We start from the raw sequence: 13,571 nt of genomic DNA, 5'->3' as shown, positions 1-13,571 counted from the left end.
AAAGACCAAAAAGGTGGTGAAACCTCTCAGCACAAACTTGGCTGTGTGAAGAAAGTCACCCTGGTGAGGATGGGGAATCTGAGACTTAATGTTGCTGAGAATCTGATGGGAAACAGCAAGATGGCAACCCTAACCAGGACAGGACCCAAAGTAAACTCTGTGCTCTTGGGGTGCCTGGGTGGTTAAACATCTACCTTAGGCTCAGTCCAGGGATCATGACCTGAGCCGAAGGCAGATGTTTAACCTACTGAGCCACTCAGGCACCCCATGTAGTTTCTTTAATAAAATCTGTAACATACCAAGGAGTCATTCAGAATTCTTTATTATAGGCTCCACCAATTGCACAGGATGAAAGTAAGAATCTAGCTACAGTTTCCAGAAATTGTATCTCTCATAAGAGTAAAAATCAAGTGCTCCTGACTCCTGGATACTCCACTGCCTGAAACATGTTCATGTCTAATAATGCCTGCTTGGTGCCTAGTTCTTTCTGGCTTACTGGCATTCCAGGACTGCAATCCCTGCACATCTGGCTCTCCATCCCCTTCAGCTCTATGTATCTGGTGGCTGTAGTGGGGAATGTGACCATCTTGGCAGTGATAAAGGTGGAACGCAGCCTGCACCAACCCATGTATTTCTTCCTGTGTATGTTGGCTGTCATTGACTTGGTCCTGTCAACCTCTACCATGCCCAAACTGCTAGCCATCTTCTGGTTTGGGGCCCACAGCATTGACCTGGATGCCTGCTTGACCCAGATGTTCTTCATCCATTGTTTTGCCACTGTTGAGTCAGGAATCTTCCTTGCCATGGCTTTTGACCGTTATGTGGCCATCTGTGACCCATTACGCCACACCTCTGTGCTCACTCATGCAGCAGTGAGCCGTTTGGGCCTGGTTGCCCTCCTTCGTGGAGTACTCTACATTGGACCCCTGCCTCTGATGATTCGCCTGAGGCTGCCTCTTTACCGGACCCAAATTGTTGCCCATTCCTATTGTGAGCACATGGCCATAGTTACCTTGGCATGTGGTGACACAACAGTCAACAACTTATATGGAATGGGAATTGGCTTCCTGGTATTGATCCTGGATTCATTAGCCATCACTGCCTCCTATGTGATGATTTTCAGGGCTGTAATGGGGTTGGCCACCCCTGAGGCTAGGCTTAAAACCCTAGGGACCTGTAGTTCTCACATTTGTGCCATTCTTGTTTTCTATATCCCTATTGCTGTTTCTTCTCTCACTCACCGCTTTGGCCATCATGTGCCTCCCCATATCCATATCCTTTTAGCCAACTTTTACCTTCTCATCCCACCCATCCTCAACCCAGTTGTCTATGCTGTCCGCACCAAACAGATTCGAGAGAGACTTCTCCACGTTCTCAAGGCAGGCACTCAACCCAAGTGACCATTCTGCATCTGCAGGGCATACAGATAAGGACAGCAGGAAATGACTTTGACTGGGGAAGCCAGTACAATCATACCCATGAAGATCAGGCTTACCTGAGATGAGCCATAAAGTTCTAAGCAAAATGCTAGAATATATTCCACTTGACTGTGGATTTTCTCAAAGTGGAGAGAGGACTACCTGGGGAAATCAAGGTAGGAGTTTTTATACAGTATCTCTTTTCATATTTGACATAAAAGTAATTGCACAGAGGCCACAGAAATAGGTCTATTTGACATTTTTTATAAAGGATTTCTAGTTTCTCTTTGAAGAATGTTTTGCACAATTTGTAGAAGATAAAATTCTACTCTAACACCTTCTTGAAGACCGTTTACAAATTTTTAGTGAAGACTTGTAAAAATTCAACTGCATTGGCTAGTTTTTGAATCTATTTGGCTTGCCCCAGAAATTAGGATGAATAGCAATATGAATGTGAGAAATCTTTATCTAATAGGACTTAGAGTGGGACCTTCCTGCCCATAAACGTTAAAGTTCTCAAGTCAGGTTATTCCCCCATTTAAATAAATGGAAATACACTATTCCACATTTCCTCTTAATAATTAACTGGCAACAGGGAGGAAAAGACAGAAGGACACTAGGAGATTTTGTTTTGGCAGTCCTGAAATGGTCCTGAAGTACAGTAGCCACACTGAAATAATAAAATGACAAAGAGGGAAGAAAGTAACAGTGGGATTACTGACACGAAAGAAGTTGGGTAGGGAATGGAGTAAAAATGAATAAGTGGTAGATACAAACCTTGAAATAACTTCAGATCTTTTAAAAAAATTCTTCGTTCATATTTATTTTGTTATGATTTGACCCTTTTATTGATCATAGAAGTTCTGTAACAAGATGATTACTTCAGGTTAGGAACCTACAAGAATCTTGTGGTAATGCATGAAAAATAAAGCAACTACTCCCAATTCTAGTGATTCAGAATTATGGTATGTCTATTTTAGTTCTAAATCAAAATGTTCAAATGAATTTAACTTCATTTTACAAACCATTACAAAGCTAAGGTGAATGACCTTAGGTTAAAAATAAATCTTAGTGTTTTGAAAGCATAATCTAAAGAAGCCAGTGATTAAACAAGAACAGTATTCAAACCTCATATCTTCCAAAAAAAAAAAATGTTAAAGGAAAACAAACTTGGAACTAGCTAAGGGTTTAAGCATATTAATTTTTCTCTATTTTGGGATGGGGTGTTCATTCCCCATCTCCTTATCAGGGACTCTGGAGTCCAGTGCCAAACCCAAGTTCACTTATTTTAGAAAGGTTGTGTTCTATGAATATAAATTTTGGTGCTAAATATAACCTACCTACTTATATTTTTGTTTTTATTTTTGTTTATAATTAGGAGTTGATGAAAAGATAGACGCCCAGAGCTAAAAGTTTGTTTAACAGAATTATCTCCTAACCACAGCCCTGGACTTCAGAGAAAATAAAGAAAAATGTTCAAACCCAACAGTGGCACCAATGCTAAAGGAAATGACAAGGAACCTTTGTCATGGGATAGCTTTTTGGCATATTGTCTTAAGTCTGATTTATACCACATAAGGCAGAGAATGTGTGTGGATTTCCAAGGCGTTTATTCTCGGTTTAAATTGCATTTAGCAGGGTTACTACTAAAAAATTTTTAGCCAAATAATCTCAGAAATACCCCATATGATGTTTCTAAATGACATTGAATGATTGGGAGTAAAGAGGAGAAATACCAGGCAAACGTGTGCTCCCATTCCATCCAGGGACAACCACCCATGACAACACCCAGACCTATCAGACCCAGGGTGTAAGCTTAGTTATAATACGGCATTTAATCCCATTGTCAACCATAGTCCTGTCTGGGCTCTTTTGTAACTTTCATGAAGGGGCTAAGCTCAGAAGAGTATGGAAGGGAATGTACCCCGGTGAATGTAGTATGGGGACATGACAAGTCCAGTAACTGAACATCTTATTCAAATCCAGTATCTCATTTCTCCACACAAATATGACTATTTAAATTTTTATTTAAATTCAGTTTAACATATAGTGTATTATTAGTTTCAGAGGTAGAATTCAGTGATTCATCAGTTGCATATACAACACCTAGTCCTCATTACTTCAGGTGCCCTCCTCAATGCCCATCACCCAGTTACCGCATCTTCCCACCCACTCCCTTTCTAGCAACCCTCAGTTTGTTCCCTATAGTTAAGAGTCTCTTATGGTTTGCCTCCATCTCTGTTTTCCCTTTATTTTTCCTTCCCTTCCCCTATGTTCACCTGATTTGTTTCATAAATTCCACATATGAGTGAAATTATACAATATTTCTTTCTCTGACTTATTTCACTTAGCATAATACACAAAACCCTCTAGTCCCATATAATATATACTTATATAAAACCTCCCCCTCTTCTTTATCCATTTATCTGTTGATGGACATCTAGGCTCTTTACATATTTTTGCAATTGTGGACATTACTGCTATAAACATTGGGGTGCATGTGCCTCTTCAAATCTCTGTCCTTTTTCTATCACCCACACTGAAGATGGGAATAAAAGATACTCAGCACCTCTTGGGTCTGCAAGTAAGTCTTGATGGAAGGAGTGAAGACTGGGGTAAAGTTGAGGGAGGGGACATCCTTACAGTTATTTTAGTAAATGGTCATGTGACACACGTGAGTAAGAACTTGGGCTCTGGATTTAGGTAAAAGGCAGAGATGGATCTGAACCAATAACTGGCAGGCTTTGGATGTATTCATAATCTAAGCCCCAGTTTTCTTTTCTTAAAAATGAAAGTAGCAATAGTAGCTTCTCTTGAGTTTATTATAAGGATATAATGAGATGATCTAACATGCCTGCATAATTCCTCACATGAAGAATAAACTTGCCTTTTAAAAATAATAGTATTTTATTGTGCACTGAGAGACCCAGGAGAGGAAAAACTGAAGCAAGTTCCTGGAAAAGCAATAGAATATCTGTAGTTGTTTCTCATTTATGAATCTATCAACCTCAGCTCTAGGAAACTCTCTTCTTTGCTTCTCTCAGAAAGTCCATTCACAGAGCCAGCTTTCCTCTGGTCTCCTTAGCTGCCCCAGCACCCATTCGTGTACATCTGAGGATTTTCAACTAGTGACACCCATTTATTTAGTCTTGGGATGGTAAGAGGCCACATACTTCTAAACATCTCCCGTATAACCTGTGAAAAAGATCCAAAGTCACAGGCTCAGTTGCACAAAATGTCACTTCAGGTTTTTTCCTCCATCATCCACAATAGGGCTTAAAATTAAAATTGAGTAAAATTAAAATCAAATTGAGCTATAAAACTTAATTCCAATTTGTAGTTTAGTCTGATACAGGTTTTAAAAGTCCCCTAGAAGTTTTTCTGTCACCTTCTTCTTTGTGTTAAACTTAAAACTGCAGTATGGGATGGGTGTGTTCCTCTAAGATTTCCACCATGGCAGTCACATAGGAGAGGACTCTCTCCTTCCTTATTCCTTATTCCCGGGTCTCTGACCCCAAGTACATCCTTATGCTAGATTTATGATACTTTTTCATATTGTGACTGTGGGAAATGACCGTCTCTTACTAGATTCTCTAATACTGTTGATCCATTGATACTGCAATCATGTCCCCACAGGATCCTCGCAGGGATGGTCTCCTCTATAACCTTCTAATTCTCATTTCTTCACCCCAGCAGCAGAGTTGTGTACAAACTGGCCAGACTGATCACTCTTACTTTCTTTTACCCAACCCTAGTCTCACTTACCTCAGGAGTGCTTAGGATCCACTTCCACACCACTTAAGGCCCTTTCTGGGTTAACAATATAGTCTTACGTAAGAGAAATATCTTCTTGACTGGCAGGTTTCCCCAATCTCAATCTTCCCAAGCTTTATCTTTGTGTGAAGATCTTTGTGTTATCTTTGTGTGAAAATCAAGCTGTACCATTTTATGGCTATTTTAAAAACACATAGAGGACCAATGACTTTATCTTGAATGAGATTTTTCCCTACTAATCTGGGAATTTTGTCGGCATCTATAAAATAAGATTTTAGGAGACGACACCTAAGCTCTTTTACTAGATCCTAAAATGAAAAAGTCTGTTTACCAAGGGAAGACAGGAATGGAACCTTTTACATGCCTGTGAGCACTAGCTATGGGAAGGAGCAGTATTCCATTGAGAATCTTTCAGAAGACTCCACTTCCTGTGCTTTCTATCTCCCATTAAATGAGGATAGAAACTTCCATTTCTCATGATTCAGGATCCAAATGTCTTCCTTCCATTTATATAACTACACACTCCCTTTCCTGTGGGTGATATTCCTGATAATGACAGAAGCTTACAAGAAGGTGAACCAAAGTCAGGAGACTGGAAGAAACAAGGTGTCAGTCATCAAATAGACTATACTTGGACTCCAAACTAATTCTTGGGCAAAACTTTGAGCAGTCAACAAAAAACCAAACTATGAAAACCAATGATGTACTGTAAGTTGGCTAACTGAACATAATTTTAAAAAATAAGCTTTAAACAGATGATAAAACAGAATTAAGGCAGAATGGGCTGTTACAAATTGGGTGCTGAAGAGACAGTGGTTCTAGCTCCTACCATTCAAGTTTCTTTGAAATGAGTCTGTCACACTGGCCTATTCTGATCCTGTAATTCACGAGTACAAAAATGCCACCCATAACATATTTAAGGCATCAACAAATGTTTGGATATATGGATAAATGAATTTAAGAATGCATGAATTTCTTTAAGTTCAGATGGATGAGATGATCAAATATCATCCAGGTATTTTATAACTTGATACAATTAAGATGTTGCAGTCTTAAGTCTTCAGGAAAAAAACCTTTGGGTCATAGACAGCTGTTTGTTATAGCCCACGCCAAGTGCTAACAATGGACTTAGCAATCAGTATTAAGGATCAAATATTTTTATATTTACCTATAAGCTGACATTGCCATGCACATGATATTAGTTCCTCAGCTAGTGTGTAATATCATTAGGGATTGAGACTGGTATCACAATCAGAATACAGTCCTGAAGCATAAGCTAAGGTATTTGATTTGCATTTCGAGAATGAAAATAGGCCCATCCAAATTCTGCCCATTTTGGAAGTCTCAAGTCAAACACTAGGGTCTACATATGTGCTTTAAAGAAGAGATTCTCTAACTTCTTGTAAGTGAACTCCTTAACTGCCTAAAGAGATATATAATTTTTCAAAATCAACTTAACATCTAGAATTTTTGTCCTCTAGTTCAAATATATAATTCCTGGATTGCATTAAATATTGGCATTGTAATAAAACTGCTATACCAAACTTTTAAATGGATTCAGTGTTATAAAAATATTTTGATACCCATCTGTTTAAAATAAGGATAAGATCTCCTTTAACAGTCAAACTTTACATCATCCTTCTTTCTCTGTAAACTATCACACTTGTCTTGAAAAGTGTTTTTTACATTGCCAGTGTCACAAAAAGCTTCAGAACTAAGGAGGGACCAAAAGAAAAAAAAGAGAGAGAGAGAGAGAGAACTAAGGAGGGATACAAAGCCAGGACCAACCAACCACATTCTCAGAGGGCAGTCTCAGCATTACAGGAACTCATCAACTAAAAGTAACTAGACACCTCCCAAACTGGAATCTAACCCAAAGGAGAGGTCCTCAGATCCCTGGACTTTAGTCATGTCATTTGTGGAGATGAAACTATAGTGAGGGTAGCATCGAGGACCATTCTTCAGTCTGGTCCTGTTAAGTTTGGTCTGTCTTTAACTCACTTCCCAAACACAGGCAGGCAAGAATCTCTTCAAAGAGTGGTGATAGAAATATTTTAGAATTCAACTCTTCTTGATGTCAATACTACCTGAAACACAGACCAAGTGCCACTCCTGGGAATAGGGAGGGATTTAATGCCAAGATTAGAGCAGAAAACAGAACATGCTTCCCCAAGAAAGAGGTACAAATGGCTGGAATAGATCTAGGAAATCCAAGTCAATAAAGTATAAATTCGATCATTTACATGTGTGTATATATAATTACACATTGATTATTGTATTTCTATAATTGTACATAACCTATAAATATGTACTTAACCATCACATACCATTATATTTTATATATATAAAACCTACAATGATGTAAATATTAAAAGGCTGAAGAAAATAGCAACAAATAAATTCTAAGGTTTTTCTCTACCTGAGCAGGCCATTTTGTACTCCTATTTTGCAAACCATCCTTTTTAGACAATTAGGGATCTTGGAATCTACAGAATGATATATGTACAACTTCAACATCTTCTGTAGATTATGGATGTTCTATCACTTCCTGACTCCTCTGGTCTTTTATCCAACTTTGTATTTAAAACAGGAGGACCACTCCTGTTTTCATGTCATTCTTTTTTTTTATTTTGAAAAACAGTTTTATTGAGGTATATAATTCACATGCCATACAATTCACACCAAAAAGTATATAATTCATTGAATTTAGGATATTCACAGAAAAATACAAACATGAACAACAGTTAATTTTAGAACATTTCATCATTTAAAAAAAAAAAAGCCATTACATTCCCTAGCCCTGCATTCCCCCAGGAGCCCTGTGCAACCATTAATCTACTTTGTGTCTCTCTAGATTTGCATATTTTGGACACTTTATATAAAAAACATATAGTATGTAGACATTTGTGACTGATTTCTTTCACTTGATGTAACATGTTCAAGGTTTATCCATGTTGTGGCATGTATCTTTACTTCATTCTATTTTATGGTCAAATAATATTCCATTGTATGAACTTAACACGTTTTAAAAATCCATTCATCAGTTTTCATCTTCTGGCTATTTTGAATAATGCTGCTGTAGACATTTGTGTATAAGTTTTTAATGAATGAAAACACATGTTTTCATTTCTCTTGGGTGGACCTAGGTCATATGGTAACTGCATTTTTTTAATTAACATATAATGTATTATTTACTTCATGGGTACAGGTCTATGAATGCTCAGTCTTAAACAATTCACAGCACTCACCATCGCACATAACCTCTCCAATGTCCATGACCCAACCACCCATTCCTCTCCTCCCTCCCCAAGCAACCCTCAGTTTTTTCCCAAGAGTTTCTTATGATTTGTCTCCCCCTCCCCCGTCCCATCTTGTTTCTTTTTTTCCCCTCCCTTCCCCCAACAACCCCCCTTGCCCTGCCTCTCAGAGTATTATGCTAGGTAAAATAAGTCAATCAGAGAAAGATAGTTATCATATGATCTCTCTAATATGAGGAATTTCATATCATTCTCGACTTTTGTTCTATTCCATGGCGATAGAAATGCCAGGATCCAGGCACACCTGGGTGGCTCTGTTGGTTGAGCAACCAACACTTGATTTTGATTCAGGTCATGAGAGTGGGCCCCATGTTGAGCTGCATGCTAAGCATGGAGCCAGCTTAACATTCTCTCTCTTTCTCTTTCTGCCCCTCCCTGCCCTGCTCACTCTTGCTCTCAAAACAAAATAATTTTTTTTAATACCAGGCCCGGATCTAGCTATGTCCTTGGATTGTTCTATCTACATAGGTGATCACATACTCTTAAAAAATCTGACTTCTAATTTCAGATACGTGGCACCCCAAATAATATATCAAACATAAGTGTCCAAAGGAGCTAGAGTTCATAGGTTGGAATACCAGAGAAGAGAAAAAATGCATTAGAGATCTGCAGTCCATCATCTGAGTACCATTCAGTGATTACTTGGGAGGAAATTACCCAAAATGCAAAACCACCCCCAGAATATTAGAGGAAAAAATCTCCGGTTTTCACCCTGGACTGGGAATAGTTCTTGTTCCCACAAGCCAGAGTGGAAATCCTCATGAGTCATCAGATTTTTTTTTTTTTTCCAAAAATGTTTTTACTCAATGGTGGTAACAAATTAAGCCTAAACTCAAAGCTGCTCTGGTCCTGACTAACAAAGCCTAAAAACAAACCGAAAGGATGAAGTGGTTTCATGTTTCAACAACTTAATGATGACCCAGAATAAATATCAAGAATATATATATATATATATATATATATATATATATATATATATAATATAGAAGTATCCAGTTTCCAAAAGTAAAATTAAACATATCTGACATTCAATCAAAAATTATCAGGAAATACACATAAGAAAAACAAAAACAAATTTTTTAAAAAGTACAGATAATAAAATTAGTAAATAAGGAGGTTGAATATACAGTAAACATTTATAACTGTTTAAGAGGCTAGAGGAAAGATTGAGCATGTTTAGAGACATCAAAGATATAAAAAAATGCCTAAATCAAACTTTCAAAAAAGGAAATTACAATATCTGAGATAAAATATATATACTTACCTACTAATTACAATATCAGATGAAATGTACAATATCAGATTAAAAAATACAATAAATGGATATAACAGACACAGCAGTGATAGGGAAGCATCCTGAACAAAACACTACTTAATTATATTCAAGGAATTGTGCTTCTTTCTAACATTGCTTATTAAAATATTGGATGAAGCTTGTCTTCTTTATGTTCGTTTGCATTCCAACTCTGTCAGTTGGCCATTCTAAGCTATCAATGGGTTTGGGGCTACCATAGCTAAAAAGGATGTTGGCTCAGTCAAGGGTCCATGAAGAAGCATTGTTGGGGCAACTTACAATTACTCAGGCTCCAAAAAGCCAGAACTGGGGTGCAAGAATTGTTGGAAGTGTTATAATTAAGTTTGAATTAGTACACATTTTCCATATCCTCTTGATTATTTATGTAACTGTAAAAACTTCAAATCTAAAAATAGCATGTATGTATTCTCATACTGCTATGTTCCATCTAAGCACATAGTATTAATATATGATGATAAATCACCTTTGACTATTGTGAATAAAACTAGACATGCAGAACATTGTTTATTACATAGTAATTGATTTCATATATTACTAGACTTATATTTGGACAAAATCACTCTCTGTGGAGGGTAGGAGTATCACCTGAAGGGCAGGTTCATTTCTGTACCAAACATAAGGACAAATCAGATCTTGAAGCCTGGAAATACTTATTTAGTCCATTTACTATATTCAGTTTACTAAATAGCAATGACAGATAATTAGTTTCCAAGATGTACTGTGGAAAAAAATATCCACAGACTCTGTGGCTTATAACAATAAAAATGTATCTCTCATACATCTGGAGATTGGCTAAGATGACTCTGCTGTTATCAGGGGGATTTGCTTATCCATGCACAAGTCAGCTGGGGAATCTGCTGATCCAAGGTGGGTTTGGTTGTTAAGGTTCCACTTCAAGCTGCAAGCTGATCAGGCAGTTCTACTCCACTTTTTCCTCTTATCATTGGATAAATGGGCTAACCAGGGTATAGCCTTATGGTGCAGCAAAGTCAGAAGATGACAAGCCCCATTGCACAAGCAAATTTCAAGTTTCTGGTTGTACCACATCTACTAATGTCCCATTGACCAAAGTGGTGCAAACAGCCAATCCCATAGTCAGTGAGGTTTTATACCCTGAGAGAGTAAGTATTTTTTTTTTTAATCTAGTCTATCACGCACAATGCCCCATCTCTACTGAAGAAAACCAAGCAAGAGTTTGGGTAGGGTCAGGGAACAGTCAAGGGCTCTTGGTCTAGGTTGAAGGAAAAATTCTGTCCTGGGACATGCCCATTCTTTTAACACAAGCAAAAAGCAAGACAGACTAGACCAAGCTACAGGAACACATTTTGAAGTTTGTAATTATCGTGGAATATTTTAAGACCACTCAAACTCCAGTGGCTGAAGAAAGTCACATATCAATATTTAACATTCCAAGAGTGAGAAAACTCCCCTCCCATAGTAGATAGATGGGAGAGTAAATATCTGTGAACAATAATACAGCCTATCACAACTATATATTTTAACTTCTTTAGCTTCAGAAGTCTCAACTTCAAAAGGAAAGGGTATTAATCTTTGTTTCCATAATACATAGCTCAAAGATGGTATTCGTCTCTTCATTCAATAAATATTACTAAGTGGTTTGAGAAAAAAATACATATGCACATGAAAAGTTATGTGATATAAATTTACATAAAGGAATGTCAGAAGCCTCCTTTGCTAAATGTTTGACAAAGGAATTGGCTATTAGTTCCTTGGACTTCTTTTCTGACTCCTACTGATTTAATAGAAGAAATAAGTCTGCTTAGAAGTGTAGCTGTTCAGGGGCTCCTGGGTGGCAGAGTCGGTTAAGCATCCAGCTCTTGGTTTCAGCTCAGGTCATGGTCTTGGGATGATGGGATAGAGCCCAGCATTGGGCTCTGTGCTGAGTATGCTTGGGACTCCCTCTTCCTCTGCACCTCACCTCTCCTCTCTCTCTCTCTCTCTCTATCTCTATCTCTCCGTTTCTTTCTCTCTCTCAAGTAAATCTTTTTTTTTTTTTAAGTGGATCTATCCAAATGTAGACCCAATAACATTGGGTGGTAGTAAGCTAATAGATTGGCAGAGGCATGAATACCATTTAGAAAAGATATGGAAGCAGTTTTAGTACTTGAAGTATTGTTGGCCTTTGGGTCACAAAATGTGTGGTTCAATTTTTCATTCATAGTCTAGATGAAGAGTTCACCAAAACCTCAAATTCTTGTGCCATCCTCAGCCAATATTCCTATTGTCTTTCACCTAGATAACAATAGCATTTTGGAAGCTTCTTTGTTTTCTTTAGTCATGTGATGAGCTTATGAGAATAGGAAGGTCAAATCTCTGCTATCAGTTAGGGTAAAGTTTGATCTAACTGCATCTGTGAGGAATGAAACCTCATTTCCCTTGTCATACTAAAGAACTGCCAAACATGGAGATTACAGTTTTCCTACTTAAGATATTTCCCTACCACCTCAATCCAACATCCATATACTCAATAGCATCTATGCATTCTTTCTCCGGAATAGACTGAGCACATGGTCACGAATCTGCTTGGTCTTGACGCCATAGATGATGGGGTTAATCATGGGTGGAAAAAGAAGATAGAAAATAGCAAGAAGTATATGGACGTGAGGGGCAGCCTGACGAGCCACACGGTGCATGACTGAAGAGATGACCACAGGTGTGTAGGTGGACAAGATTGCACCTATGTGAGAGACACAAGTCCCAAAGGCCTTGTAGCGGGCCTCCTGAGAGGCAAGCTGTAGGACTGCCCGAAGGATGAAGATATAAGACAAGATAACAAACAGCAGGTCCAACACCACTATAAACATGGCCACAGCAATGCCATAGATATTGTTGAAGCGAGTATCCCCACAGGCCAGCCTTACCACAGCCATGTGCTCACAGTAGCAGTGGGCAATGATGGGGCCTCGGCAGTAGTGGAAGCGTTTGAGCAGAAAAGGGAGTGGAGTCATTAGTGTCACAGCCCGAGCCACAGCAGCCATGCCAATCTTGGTGATAAGGGGCCCAGTCAGCACCGTAGTGTAGTGCAGGGGCTTACAGATAGCCACGTAGCGGTCAAAGGCCATGGCCAGCAGCACTGCTGACTCCATGATAGAGAAGGAATGGAGAAAGAACATCTGGACCAGACAGCCATAGAAGCTGATCTCCCGATCTCTGAACCAAAAAACAGCTAACATTTTGGGAAGTGTCGTAGAAGAGAGGACCAGGTCAATGGTTGCCAACATGGCCAGAAAGAGGTACATGGGCTCATGGAGGGCTGCATCAGCCTGAATAATGAAGAGGAGGGTACAGTTGCCTAGCAGGGCCAGAGTATAGGCGAAGCAGAATGGAATGGAGATCCAGACATGCAGGTGCTCCAAACCTGGAATTCCTACCAGCAAGAAGAAAGCTGGATGGGTTGTGGTAATATTGGAGGTTGTCATGGTTTGTAGAAGTTTTTTTTGTCCGTTTTTACAGGGTCCCTTCACCTTCTATATATACCTTCTTAGGAGAATTAGCGCTTGTTCCCATTGCTATACCTTAAGCAAAATTAGTTAGTAGTCCTCATAGACTTGGATAGGCATAATCCATATTTTCTACCCTTAAGAAACTTTGAATCTCATTGAGTAGGTAGAACATTAAACATCATTAGAATTGATATCACAAGACACTTACATAAAGAATGGAGAAAAGGTAGTGTTTTCTGTGCTCGTGGTAACACCAGGAATACCCTGATTAAAAAAAAAAAAA

General features: G+C 38.5%; 2 protein-coding genes across 2 annotated transcripts; one reads left to right on the top strand and one right to left on the bottom strand.

Annotated features, from left to right (window-relative positions):
* Positions 1-446: 446 nt before the first annotated feature.
* LOC116599049 (olfactory receptor 52M1-like) lies at positions 447-1,400 on the top strand. Its single transcript, XM_032358693.1, has one exon. The coding sequence runs from the start codon at positions 447-449 to the stop codon at positions 1,398-1,400; it is 954 nt and encodes a 317-aa protein (XP_032214584.1).
* Positions 1,401-12,319: 10,919 nt separating this feature from the next.
* Positions 12,320-13,264, bottom strand: LOC116599748 (olfactory receptor 52K1). The gene has a single exon (XM_032359725.1). It carries the CDS (start codon positions 13,262-13,264, stop codon positions 12,320-12,322), a length of 945 nt encoding a protein of 314 aa, XP_032215616.1.
* Between the last annotated feature and the right edge of the window lie 307 nt (positions 13,265-13,571).

Source organism: Mustela erminea, chromosome 9, assembly GCF_009829155.1.
Source record: "Mustela erminea isolate mMusErm1 chromosome 9, mMusErm1.Pri, whole genome shotgun sequence".
NCBI lineage: Eukaryota > Metazoa > Chordata > Mammalia > Carnivora > Mustelidae > Mustela > Mustela erminea.
This window is presented reverse-complemented; position numbering and strand designations above follow the sequence as displayed.

What these genes read in the sequence shown, in the direction of transcription:
- LOC116599748 (XM_032359725.1), bottom strand. Translation starts at nt 13,264, where the DNA reads ATGACAACCTCCAATATTACCACAACCCATCCAGCTTTCTTCTTGCTG.
- LOC116599049 (XM_032358693.1), top strand. Translation starts at nt 447, where the DNA reads ATGTTCATGTCTAATAATGCCTGCTTGGTGCCTAGTTCTTTCTGGCTT.